At 38.6% G+C, this 14,624-nt stretch overlaps 1 protein-coding gene across 1 annotated transcript in view; it reads left to right on the forward strand.

The window, feature by feature from the left end:
• LOC122820322 (dachshund homolog 2-like) overlaps window positions 1–14,624 on the forward strand; it is a 98,920-nt gene that overhangs the window by 62,500 nt on the left and 21,796 nt on the right. The window contains exons 2-3 of the mRNA XM_044097651.1: window positions 1,249–1,364; window positions 12,889–12,999. Coding sequence (XP_043953586.1) covers window positions 1,249–1,364; window positions 12,889–12,999 — 227 coding nt within the window. The remainder of the gene's footprint in view (window positions 1–1,248; window positions 1,365–12,888; window positions 13,000–14,624) is intronic.

The following is a 14,624-nucleotide window of genomic DNA, read 5'->3' on the forward strand; positions in this document are numbered from 1 at the left end:
ATAAGACAGTTCTTGACAGTGTTTAGATGCTACAGTGATGCAGATTTCTGCTTTATTTGCTAATCTAACTTTTTAATAACATTATTATAACCTCTCTTTCCATTTTCAATAGTGAGGAACTGAGTTATTTGGTAATTAGTGTGGCTGGTGGTGGATTTTTTAAAACCATTTTTTGTTAAAGTTAAAACGATATTTTTGTCGAGTAACTCCCCACAAGTCTTGAGGGGCGTTTTTATGTGCAAATCATGCCAGCTTCAGCAAAAAGTGCTTTTGAGCTGCTGTTGGGCGAGAGTTTGTGATTTGATTAAGTCCAGGTGACCTGCGGTGTCTGCTGGAGGATCCAGCTGTTATCATTTCCTGTTGACATTCAGATCAGAGCGCTAATCTCCGAGCCAAGTTGTTCACAAACCTGGAAACAAGCTGCAAGTTGTAGAGAAAAACAATGTGGTTATTATTATTTAGGGTGATATTAACATCAATGTGACTCATGACGTTAAATCAGACTGTGGCTGAAATGATTAATCGAATGATTCGTGATTAATCGATTATTAGAATAATCGTCAACTTATTTAACAATCGATTAATCTTCAAAGGAGTAAAGAGACTCAAAAAAGGCCATTCCCTAAAAGAACAACACACTATGAACAGACTGTTGAAAAAATACATACACATTTTGGATTTAAAATAAAGAAACATCTTTGTCTGTAAACAGGCTTTACCCAAAACGTCTCAAGTGGTAAAGTTTAGCTTCAATCGGTCCAAATTCACTAAACTGTTGATTTCCTTACTTCCTTACTAAAAGAGGTATTTATAAATTTTTTTACATGCATATTCCAATGTATTTTAAATAATGCTTAAATAGACTAGAGGTTCACTTAAAAATGAGCAAAATGTATAATTGATTAATCCGAATAATCGATTAATCACTAAATAGTTGAATACTAAAATAATCCTAAATAAGAACTGTTCAATAAGATATTTTCCAGTATCTGTTTGTGGTGGTTGGATGATGCTAAATGATCAGAAAATTTAAAATTTTGACAGTTAAACAATTATTTTTCTTAACATGAAACATATTATTGTAAATTCTAGGTGAAAAATGACACAAAGTTTTTTATTCTGCATTGAGTTTTGTCCGTTCAGCCTTGATTTCCTCAGTGTGTTTAAATCAGAATCCTTCCTGTGTTTCTTACGGCGTCGTTGTAATTCATGAATAGTAATTAAATAATGTGTGTCTCTCCCCTGCAGCTCCCGCCCCGGCCGTCCTCCCAAGCGTTGCTCCAATGCTGGGATGCAGGAAAGCCCCCGGCTGCTGCACCCAGGGCTCCCCGGCCTGTTGTCCCCCAACCTGTTGTCCCACACCGGTAAGAGACGCCTTAATGACCTCACTTCCTGTCTCTGTGGCTCCCCCAGTGGAGAGGAAACGCGGCTACGCACCCAGTTAGCTCATCAAACCTGCTAGCATCCTTCCGGATTGTGTGAAGTTAAGGGCTTTGTCAGTAGAAATGTAGGCAATCGGTTCGCTTGACTAGGAAATCTTAACCGTCTGAAGACAGGAGGTCAACAGAATGAGGGAGCAGTTTCATGTTTAAGAAAACAAAAAAAAACGTGTTTTTTGTAACTCTTTACTTGCACAGATGTACACATGTGATCTGGGCTGGACAATATGGCTGAAAACGTATCACAATATAAGCGTTTCATATCAGTGTATTGATAATTATTGATTCATTTTTTGTTGTTTTTAAAATCTGAAATACCGTCAATCTGGTGACATGATATTTCTTCTGTTTTATTATTATGTTGTTTTTTATGATATCATCTATTATTGTTGATAATGTCTTGTTATGTGTAGTATTCTACACAGCAGGAACAACATAAACTAAAATTAGACTGAAAAAAGTATCATGCTATAAACATTTCATATCTGTCAAAATTTATCATTATTGATTCGTTTTTTGTTTTTTAATATCTGAAAGACAACCAAACTGGTGACGTTCCTGTTTTATTCACAGTTTTTAGCCCACTACGTTGTTTTTATTTCTAAGCAGTTAAGAAGCTTAAAACTGCTACTGTGGCAGTTACTGAACAGGTTGTTGCTAGGTAACCAAAGAATGAGAGAGTTGCCAGGTAACCAAAGAGTGAGAGTTGCTAAGTAACCAAAGAGTGAGAGGGTCAGTTGATTCCACCAACTTTGCTTAGCTGGTAGTGAGAGGTTGAGCAGCTAAAGTATTTCCTCTGCCTACATCTCCCAGAATGCTGTGCGGTTCTGGATTGGCGTTCAGTGAAATTATTGATAATAGATGTATTTTCTATTGATATTGATCATTTGTCTGTCAGGATATGTATTGTTATTGATTTATTGCCCAGCCCTAATCTTGGATGTGATTCGCTGATGGGACGAATGTTTAATAAGCCAAAATAATCTGAAAAGAAAACGAAGAAACAAAAATCTGTCATTGTTTGTGTTGTGATGTATTCGGGTGGAAACTGGAACCCCAAACGTCTTGTTTCTAATAGTTTTTATTCTTCATTTAAATGGTGGTTCTAAACTTTAAAGAACTTCACTTCAGATATTTCCCACATCGTCTCTCTGGTTGTAGTTTCTCCTGTTTTGTCTTTGTTTATATTTAATTTCCTCTCTAACTCATCTGCTCTTCATAGTTTAATCAGTTTCTTTAGCGCTTCTCGCTGGGTTGGTCTTCCTCTTTCAAGGATCCGATCCTTTTTGTTGTCGTCGTTTTGCTCTCGCTGACACAGAAAGTGAAAATGGCGGGAGGAGCCAAGAGACCGGAGGGCGGATGGAGAGAGGGATGGAGGGATGTCGCCAGAGGAGATAATGAAACCTAAAAATGACTGCCAAAGTCCTGGGAGAAAGATGGAGGAAGGGAGGAAAAGAAAGAAAGACAGAAAGGAAGAAAGACTAGAACTGTGACAGTAGCATGAACGAAGGAACAAACGGATGGATGGATGAGGGGTAGAGAAGGAGGGTGAAGGAGTGCAGATTGCAGAGTGGTGTGATGAATGACACGTCTCTGGGGTCCCACTCCTCCATCTGTCCATCCCTCCCACCTCCTTTGTTCCTCCTGTCCCTTCCTCCCATCTTTACTCACTTTCTTCTCTTCTTCCTGATGTTAGTCATCCCTTCTTCCCTCTTCCTGTCTTTATTCTTCTTTTTTTGAACCCCTCGTTTCATAATTTCATGTTTTTCTTCTTGCAGATTCCCTCCTTTTTCTCTCGTCTTTCCTTTAACAGTTTCTTCTTTATATTTTTACTAATTTTTCCAAATCTAGAATTTTTATTTTCATTTATCATCTTATTTTTTATCGCTTCACCTCCATTTTATTTCGTTTTATCTTAATGTTTCACGTTCATCTTTTCCTCCGTTCATTCAGGTGGAATATTTTTTATTTATTCCCTCTGTTCTTTGTGTTTCCTCCCTCTTTTTCCATCCTGTTCTCCTTCTTTTTGCTCTCTTTTAGCAACACTCCATCTTTCCTATTCTCTCGCTTTTCTCAATAATTTCATATTTTTGTCTCAGCTCTAAATTTCTCCTTTCTTTTTTCTCATCTTGTTTCGTTTTTTTCTTTCCTTTTTCCTCCTCCATGTTGAAGTTTTTCTTAATCTCAACTTTTACTCTTGTTTATTCTTAACCTGTTTTTAATCTGAAATTTTTCCAATTCTCTTTTCATCTTAACTTTCTTTTCCATCCTTTCTTTTATCCCTTTCACTGAAAACGTCTCCATCATCTCACGTTTCCTTCATGTTCTCCATCTTGTCACTTATTTAATTTTTTTCTTTCTTGCCAGTTTTTTTTGTCCATCTGTCACTCCTCTCATTCCTCTCATTCCTCTCATTCCTCTCATTCCTCTTGTTCCTCTCACTTCTTCCTTTTCTCATCCTCCTGACTCTTCGGACGTCCACAAAGCTGCTCCATATTTCTTTCATTTTTCTTCTCCTCTTTTCTTCTTGTTTTTTCATCCTGATCCCCAAATCTTTTCTTCTGTTTTATAACCTTTGAACTTTTTTGCATATTTAGTGACTTTTGTTTGTTTATCTGACCAGACTTCATCCCTCTACTATTAACCTTAAACTTTCATTTTTGTTTCAATATCCTTTATTTATCTGCTATTGTCACTCTTGTCTTTTACTTTCACTTTCACTTTTGTTTCTGCTGCTTTTTCCTCTCAATTGATCTAATAATGTAGACCACTAATTTCCCACACCTAAAAAAAACAAATGTTTATTTAAAATATGAAATATGTTCCATAAAGTACCATCCAGGACATATGATGGATTGTAGGGCCAGGATAAGAGAAAAAATACATTAAATTACAAGAATTAATTCATAATATTGTGAGAAAAAATATGTACAAGACGTTTAATATGAGAATAATGTCATTGTGTTACTAAAACGGCAGTAAGTCAAATTATTACAAGAATTAAGTCTTAATATTGCCAATAAGATGATAAAAAAATCATAATATGAGAATAAAGTTGTAATAATACAATATGATGATAGAGAATAAGATCATATTACCGACAAAGTTTTAATTTTGCAAGAATAAACGCATTGAGTTCTGAAAATGACAGTAGTATGTCAAATTAATACAAGAATAAAGTGGAAGGACAGCAAATCATATTAAGAGAATAAAGTAAATAATATGAGAATAAACTCATAATATGACCACAGTAAAGCTGGGATATTACAAAACCATTTTAAGATTTTAGAGTTCAAGCTCTGAATTATTGTCATAGTTTCCTCACTGTAAAACTCTGAAGTCTCAGTTTAGATGTTAGTTTGAAACCAACGTGTATCTAAACATCAAATAATACAAATTAAATGGTTTTACACATGGAAAAACTATTTCTAGATTATTTTCATTGTTACACAAATAATGGTTCGTTTCTTCCTGCTTTTTGCTGCTGGGGAAATTTAACATATTGAACTTGTTAACTGTAAATGTAATGTTTATCAGCTGATGTTACTGGTTAAAATAAAATGGCAAACTTAAATACCAATAAATAAATTTTATTTTATTTGCTATTCCTGTAATGTTACAATGTAAACTAATTAGAAATGATGCTAATAATAAGCATGTTAGCTGGTTTTGACATGTTGGTATGGGGGGCCCCAAATGAAAATCTGTTTGGGGCCCCAAAAATCCTTTGATCGGCCCTGTATCCTCTAAATTCCATCTCTTTTTACATCACCATCACTTCTTTAATGGAGACCCTCTCCAAACTCAAAACTTCCCTCCATCCTCCTTCTTCTCACCTCCATAATCTTTTTTTCCTCCCATCCTGCCAGTTTTCCTTCATCCCTCCTTCCATCCCCTTGACAGTGACTGTTGGCCTCCTTCTCCCCCTCTTCCTCTCTGGGATAAATAAAACATGCTTGTGTTTGGTGACATATGGACACAGCTCACTGTGGCATACTAATCACATACACACATACCTGATCTATAAGTGTGTGTGTGTGTGTGTGTGTTTGTTGAGCATTAGTGGAACCCAGAGAAAACATTTGCTCACTTATGATCGCTCATTAGCTTTCACACACACACTACATATATAACAACCACACACACACACACACACACACACACACACACTTGGCAGTCGTCGGATGTCGCATTCCGCCTCGGCCGCACACACGCAGAGTCAGTCGTCTTAGCGGCCCCGCGTCCATGGAGACGCCACGTTGCCGGGGGAGACGGGCTGTTGTTTACGACCTCGCGGGCGCCACGTCAATGGGGGGCATCGGCCGATCGCAGATGGACATTTATCACACCGTTAGAAAGAAAAAACATGGAGGAAGGAGGAAAGACTGGAGCAGAGGACCAAGAAAGTTCAAGATGGAAGAAAACTAAATTAAATAAGAAAATGATAGATGTGAAAAACTGCAAAAAGAAGGTGAAGAGAGACATTTAAGACAACAAAAAAAAACGGAGGAAGATTGGAAAAAGTAAAAAAAGATAAAACACAAAGATCAGAGAGAGGCTTTAAACGACAACAAGAGAGTGATATCAGTTTAATTGGCCTCATCTTCCTCAACAAAGACGCTGTGATGATAAGCGTGGGAGTGTGTTAGTGTGTGTTCACGTGTGTGTGTGTGTGGTAACCTATGCAGGGTGATGCGGCACTCATTTGACTTGTTAATTCACTTCAGAAACCGCTCAATGCTTCGCCTTGTCCTCCAACACACACGCACACACACACACACACACAGATCGTTGGAACATAAACGTATATTTATTTTCATTAATCACCTCTAACTTCACATTTTGGAGACTCAAACACACACACCCACGCACACACACTCCTGAAAATGCGGAGCGTTCAGCCTCTTCCTGAACGACCCGGGTGTGAGGACTCTGCAGCGCACCTGCAGAGAAGGAGATAAAGACGAGGAAGAGGAGGAAGGCCAGAGAGCTCTGAAGCCACATCAAGTCTTTTTCATCTTCCTCCTCATCCTCGTCCTGCATCACTTTGTGCTGCTTTTCTCAAGAAACGCTGAACTAGAGGCATTCAGCAGCAAGCGCCCCCCACTGGTGCAGTCTGGAAATGTTTACTTTGAAATGCATTTAAATCATAATTATTGCGTTTTTATGAATCGCCGTCACGGCAAATGTTTGTTGGTTGGAGGTGATACAAACATCAGATACTTTACATGACTTACACTGTAAAAACACAACATCTTACCAAGTAGGTTTGGTTTTTGTAGTGCAAATATCTTACACTTGAAACACAAGAAAACTAACAAGTAACTTCTCAGCAAGATATATGAGCTTGTTTTAAGTAAATAATTCCTTAATATTGATGAAAATTTCTAGTTCCAATTGCAGATTATTTAATTAAAAACGTGGGAAAAAATATCTTGTCATAAGTAAAATAATCTGCCAATGGAACTAGACCTTTTTCATAAATATTGAGGCATTATTTACTTAAAACAAGCCTGTATATCTTGCTGAAAATTGATTTTAAGTTAATTTTGTCTCATTTTATGTGTACTACGTTATTTGCCCTAGAAACTACTTGGGAAGATTTTGTATTTTTGTAGTGTGCATATTTAAAAGTTCAGCTGAAACATGACTCTTACTTTCTCAGTGACTAAAAAACTGAACTCCTTGAGAATTTTGCCTGTAGGATTTTCAAATAAACTCTTGATTGGTAAATTTTATAAAGCAAAAATCAAGTCCAGTGTAAGCAAATTGTCTTCCTGGTACAACTGTGCAACATAAGCCAGAAAAAATTAGGAAATAATTTCTGTGAGGCAGTAGAAATGTGGTTTGTGTCTGGTTCACAATGCAACTTGTTATGTTTTGAATGCAGATGTTGTTCAAGACGTTTCATCCCCCATTTATTTATTATCTAATTTGATTTTCGTAGGATTTCCTGTAACAAATCCTGGACATAAACCTTAAGGAGAGGTTTCGTGATTGATCCTTAATACCAGCTGTAATGCGTCTGGAGTAATTTACCTATCCAACAACATCTGAGAGCTAAAGAACGTGCAGATACAATTACTTTAAAGTCACTGAGTTTATTAGAAATAGCCCAAAATGGCTGGTGCAGAATGGTTTCAAATGGGCGTCTTGGACAGTTGGTGAAAGCTGAAGATGGGCGATCTAAGTGCCAGAGTGCTGAGTTGAAATCTCTTTGACTCAGCAGAAGAGCAATCTACTGCATTTGTAAATTGGCGCTCCTAAGTGCTCGCAAGAATGAAAAGGAAGCAAAACAAACAAAAAAATAAATAAAAAATCCAGACGTGTGTTTCTAAATCCAGAACACAAAGAGCAATTTCTCCGTTTCCCTGTTTTGTTTTATTCAAAGTGTCACTCCGTCTCTTAGAGCACTCCTTCAGAAATGTAGGTGCAGTCAATTAAATATTTACAATGACTGGCAAATGGGGAGGGTTTCATGCAAGCTCAGTAGGGGGTTCAGAGGTCTTGAAGATCACCAGCAGCAGCAAATATGAAGCCTTGAAAGAGCGTCTAAAGGTAGCATACAGAGAGGACATCTTAGTTGGTTTTATCTTGCCAAATTTTGACTTGGCTTTTAGGCCATGAAGCAGAAAAAGGAACTGTATTTTAAGCAGATTGATGGTACAGAAAACAAACTTTTTGGATGTAAAACTGACTTGTATCATCTTGAAGATACAAGATGATACAAGTCTTCATCTGCTACAACTCTGTCCAGGTACCAACTACCATAAAAAACAGATCTCAGGTGTCTGGCTAAGAGGAACGGCTGCATGGATCTTAAGCTAATCGACCAATTCTGAACTTTATTTTAAACAGTATAGCTTGAAGTGTGGATTTCTGTTTTCACTCGACTAAGGCCTTGTCCACACTATAGATAGTTTTGAAGTAGATTTTTTTGTAGTACTTTTATACCTCACCATCCACTTTATGAAACTGCAAAGTTATAATTTTACTGACCTTATAGTATGCCCAAACTGAGCAAAAGAGAAATAGTTCTCAAAATGTTCTTATTATTTAATGTGACACCTTGAAGTTCACTCTGGTCAAATCCAAACACTGTCTATTTAAATTTGACCTCTGCCTTGTTGTCTTCCACAAGGTCAGGGATTCAAACTACAGTTCTCGAAAGCCGTAGTCTTTCAAATATCAGGTGTTGCTGGAATCAAATGGTTTAATTTCCTCTTCAGCATTCAGTCAAGCTACAGATTCCTGCAAATGAACCATTTATTTGATTCTGGTGTGTTGATATGAATCCTAAAGTTAAAGTAGACTTGCCCTTGAAGATGATACCACTAATTAGGGTCTTCTTGGGCTTTCTGCAAAGTTCTACATCCCATCCAAACCTTTGTAACACTTCGTAAAACAATGACACTTGTTAAGAAGTACAATGAGGAGAGATTCTTTTGTTTTTCCTATATGGATAACTTATTTCTCAAGAACAAGAACATTGGTTTCCTGGTCTAGAAATCCCTTTATTCTTTCTAAACAGTTCCTTTTTCTTCTTCTACTTTGAACGGACATTGTAGAAATCACAACTCCTATGAAGTGAAAACCTTATATTACTCTCATTTGAAAATAGTATTAATGTGGCTGCTTGTATTTGTGAGGTCCAGGTGGCTTGTGTTTATGGACATGGAAAGATAATGTTATGTTTCATCAGAAATCCATCTATGAGTTAAACTTTTCAAATGAATCCAAAGATGTTCTTATAGCATTTATTTAGTGTTAGTGTATCGAAGCATCTCTGTGATCGTTTTCTTTCAGTTGGCAAGAGTTTTAACTGCAGTAACATATTCTGGATTTTTGTAATTTGTGGGTAAATGCCAAACTTTGCATCTCCAAAAATAAACTTTTCATCAGTTTTTAATGATAATGTTGCTCTGGATCCCATACTGCTTGCCTTTTTGGATAGCCCTGTGTATTTAAGTACCATATTGCAGCCCAACCTGAGCAGTATAGCTGAAATAAAAGTCACAAAGATGTTGCAGGTTAGTGCATCAACGCCAGTCAGTCACAGCAAAGTTTACACTCATCTCATCTCTATTGTTTTCTGTATTCTCATGTTATGATGATGACTCACTGCTTTTCTTCTCAATTTGTGTAATGCGTCTTTTTATTTTCTCCCTCTTACGACTTCTTCTTTCCTCTGTCCGCCCTTCGAAAAGCATTAAGATGCACAGGAACGGAAAAACAGATGGGTAAATGAGGTGGAGACAGGCCACAGGGGAACACTGACACGCACACACGCACACGCCCACTCTCCCAGGTACGCAGGAAAATATATATTGTCTTCCACATACGCGCATACACACACACACACACAGGAAGAGAGAGAGAGAGAGAAAGGTCTATATGGTGCTGGTGTCTTTGAAGCAGTCTGTCAATCAATCACACACTAATTCCCCAGGTTCCGTGGTCGCCATTTACGACGGGGGTCGATGCTCGGTAACCGTGGACACAGCGGACAGCCATCGATCTGAGACAGAAAGAGAAGCAGAGAAGTGTGTGTGTGTGTGTGTGTGTGTGTGTTTGATAGTCATGATGGAGAACAGTATTGTGGCTCTGCCCTCAATATTGATCGACTCCTGGTTGCACTGAGGCGAAGCGGGCGTTCTGACTCTGTGTCCGAATCTGTGTGTATTTGATTGAGCATGTGTGTGTGTGTGTGTGTTTACCTATGTGTCTCTACGTGCAACCTGAAGTGTGTTGGAGGGTCAAGGTGTTCTTCAGAGCAGTAATCAATCTGTAAATACAGTTTTGACCCCACACAGGGACTTCATTTTCTTCCCCTTCATTTCTTCTGTTACTAAGTACTCTCTCTTAAACTTCAAACTCCTGCACTTCAACTTGAAGACCTTGTTAAATGTTTTCGACAGCTGCTGTTGTGTTCACTTATAATGTATTGTCAGCTGAAAATCTCCATCTTTTTAAGAGATGTCATAAAAATCTATTTGCCAAAAATCTACTACATCGAACACTGCTAAGCCTCAGTACCGTTTCCCCCGGTACTGAGGTTAGTATTGTGATCATTCGTAGTTGAAGCAATCTCCGGTCCATTTTCTTCAAATTTGAGACCACCAACCCGGACTGCCACTACCGAGGTGTTGTCCCAAGACAGGTTTCCAACTTGTTTGAGGCCATCTGAAAGTTGCATTTTATTTTTTATTTTTTTGTCTTTCTTGAGCGTCCTTAAGCTTGACTGTGCCCACCAATGCCGGGATGGTAGACACCAATGACCCTCAAGCCACAACAACTGGAAGACTTCGTCAATTTGGATAGAAACTCTTTCCAGACATTGCCCACCAAGACCCAGTTTTCTCAAGTTTTGGTGGCAGCCAATCTTGCCTGCAGGTCCAATTTATCACCATGTGGTGATTGACTGAAAGCTTTCTTTCTCAAATTACTCTCTGCTTTCACTTTTGTGTGCCATTGATTGCCAAGATGTGCAGGGAGAAGGTAATCCAATATGCTGATAAAATGGTATCGCGTCACGTCAGGGTTGAGAAGAAATCGGTACACTTTTAGAGCCAATCATACCTATTTCCTAAATTTCTCAAGACAAATTTCTTCATTTTCTACAATTTCAGCAATTGTTTTACCCTGAATTTTTTTTGTTTTGTTTTCTTAAAGTCCTTATAATCACTCATTGATATACTCTACAAGTTTCTATATTTTCTAATCAGTTGTTGTTCAAAAAATAAAGCAAATGGCAGAGATGCCGCTGACTCTTGACCTTATCAGCTTGGTGTCGCATACAAAATATTCGATGTGAAGAGTAACACAGACTATGTGTCCATGAAAGTGGAGCTTTGTGTGGATGTGTTTGCTTTGAGTCCACATTGAAGTACATCCCAGGCTCTGGGAGCCGTTGGACTTTTCAAATTTTGAGGCAAAGTAATTTCATGGAAAGTCTTCTGTTTAGATTATGTTTTCACAGCCAAAAGGTCACAACCAAGTAAGTAAAACACCAAATTTATCAACTTACAGAATTAAAGCAGTCATTCTCAAACTGTGTGGTGGGAGCCCCCTAGGGGTATGTGAGGTACTGCATGTAAAGGACCGTTTGTTGCCATGATGTGAGCTCATGGTGCGACGTTACAGTTAACTTACCAAAGGATTGTGTTTAAAAATAATATTGGATAATGGCTTAAGACCAGGTCACTAGAAAGTAAACCTGAAGGTACCGCTAGAAAGTTTCTCAGGGTGAGTTGCAGAATATTTTTTAACATTATTACAATACATAGCATAACATAAGTGCGATATGCTGGTGACAAGGCGGTGAACAGCGCTGCGCCCCACACTGACTAACTGCATCTTAACACCTAAAACTAAATTATTTATGTTGGGCTATCTACTGGCATTTGAAAGAAAATGTTTGTTTTCACAAAAGCAACTTATGTCTATTTTTCTTTTATTCTGCTTCTAAATTACAAAGAGCCCTAAAACAGTACAATGCACACAACATATGTAGTAAAGACCTTTTTTATTTCCGTGTGTTTTATATCATTGGATCAAAGTCGGTGCCTTTAACATTTCAGTGAAAAAGTAGATTTATACACATATTTATAAGAGATGAACTTCTACTCTGCATCAGTCAGCGGAAAATGTGGCTATATGTATTACTTTGTCTAGGTTAGATTAACCTGCGTACAGCTCTGCCCTTCATACCTCATCCATCCATCCATCCATCCAGTCAACCTTCCATCAATCCATCCATTCTACTTCAAATTAAATTTCAAACTCCTCCTCCCTCCATCCCTCTCTCCCCTCTACCTTGTTTTCTTTATAGCTTACAGACAACTGTACAGTGTGTAATGGACATTCCTGCAAGGCCGTCAAGCGTGACCGGGGCAAAACCAACTGACCTAAACACACACACACACACACACACACGAAAGTATGCAGAGATAAGCATGAATGCATACCCCTCTCTCTCTTTCTCACACACACACACATTTAAACATAAAAGCACTCAGCACAATGCAAAAGCTACCCTGCACGCTTACACACACACACACACGCAGACAGAGGGTCATCTCTCTCACTCGGCTGGTTGTTGTGTATAGAAGTCAGTTCCAGGTCAGCGCACAGAGCCGAGGATCTTGTTCCTTACAAAAGACTGCGTGTACATGTGTGTGTAGCTGTGTGTGAGTTAATGTACACCAGGCCTGAGGTGTCTAAAACTGCTCTAAACACTCGCGTTGAAAAGAGTTTGACATCGACCCGTCTTGACCGTCACTGTGTGCAGAAATGCATCCTGGGTAACAGCAGGCCGCGGCTGGTTTGTGATTGGCTCGCTGTGAGGGACATTAGAGTTGATGGGTTTCAAATCAGCTGACTGTAATGACATCAAGATGACTAACAGTAGTGATGTGTGTGTGTGTGTGTGTGTGTGTGTGTGTTTAAGGACTGACCGCGGCCGCCATGGCTGAGCTCCAGAAGCTGCAGAAGATGAAGATGATGATGAGTCTCCAGAACGGCAACGAGTCCGACAACGACGACCTGCACTCCAACACAGGTGCTGCACGCTAACGCTAACGCTAACACAGGCATGCTGGGAAACGATGAGTAAAGTTGCTTCTCACAGTCTGACTCAGGAAAGGAGTCCAAATATGGGGACACTGTGGAAGTTTTGTGTGAACATTAGCAATAATCTAGAGAAACCCCTGGAGACAAGTTAAACTTTTTAAGGCCGTTTGTTCTTTCTGTGCAGTGTAATGAACTCTACACCCACCTTATCAGGCCTTTAGACTGTTAGTTTGTGTTTGCATCAGCAAAATGAACAAAACTAACCGTATCAGCAACTTGAGAAACTAGAGGAATGGAAGAAGAAAGGATCTTGTAATAACCCTGGAACTAGCCTGGGAAACATCTGGTTTACTGTGTAACAAGGACTTTGTCAGCACAACTTCTTAGTCAAACTTAGTCTGCTTTTCTTGTTTTTTGAGAAACATTATTTGGATTTCTTGTATGTCTAGCACATATGATGAATTGACCATGAAGTAGACTCTGACTTGCATGTGAATCATGTGTAAAGAAATCCAGAAGGAAGTCTGAATCTTTTTGTGCTCCAAATTCAGTTACTTTTCAGTTGTTTGATTTAATTTTGACTCTTTATTTTGCTCACTGTCTCTGATTCAACACATCATGAAGCAGCGATTCCCAAACTTTGGGGCCCAGACAGAAAAAGTGATAATAAGGTTTAAGTTCAACTGTAGTTGCATCTTATCCTAGTGTTTTATGTTTTTATATTAGACCCAGAAAATCCTAAGAAAGAAAATAATCTCCAGAAGTTCACTGACAAAGATTTGTTGAATAAGCTCTATGAGTTTAGTTCAAAACAAATAACGTCATATTATTATTTAGATTAATTAGGGACATATTTAAACCTTTATTACTTGTAGTTTTGGTGATTTTGACTCACAGATAACAAAATCCCAAAATTCAGCGTCTCAGAAAATGAGAATATTACAGATAGTCAATAAAAGTTGATATTTTATGTGATCAGCCTGGTTCTGCTGAGGTTCTGGAAGCCCAGATTGGTTTGTTGCCTTCTGGTCAACTGACTTTTTTTCACAAGAGCCAGTAGAGTCTCTATGAGGTTAAAGGTCAGACCAGTTTGCTGGCCAATCAGGAACAGGGACACCATGGTGATTGGACCACTGTTAGCAGTGCGGGTCGGTACCAAATCCAACTAGAAAATAAAATCAGCATCTGTAGAAAGCTTGTCAGCAGATCGAAGCAGGAAGTCTGAAATGTCCTGGTAGACGGCTGCATTGACTGAGGATTTCAGGAAACCCATTGGACCAGAACCAGCAGCTGACATGGCGACCCAAACCAGTACTGACTGGAAGCTTCACTCTGGACTTCTGGCAAACTCTCTACTCTTCCTCCAGATGACGGGACCTCGGTTTCCAAAGGAAATGGATCATTTATTTTTATCTGAAAACAGAACTTTGGATCAATGTGCAACAGTCCGGTTCTGGTTCTTATTAACCCAGAAAAGAGGGTTCTAGCCCATTTCTAGGATTGGTCAGTCTCTCCCAGTTATCCCTGATACTGGTGCATCTCTTCCTTCCTGAGTGACTGGATCGACTTTTGTTTCTCAAACAGTTGCTGATTCCCAATGAGATCCTTTCAAAA

This window comes from Gambusia affinis, linkage group LG18, assembly GCF_019740435.1.
Source record: "Gambusia affinis linkage group LG18, SWU_Gaff_1.0, whole genome shotgun sequence".
Classification (NCBI taxonomy): domain Eukaryota; kingdom Metazoa; phylum Chordata; class Actinopteri; order Cyprinodontiformes; family Poeciliidae; genus Gambusia; species Gambusia affinis.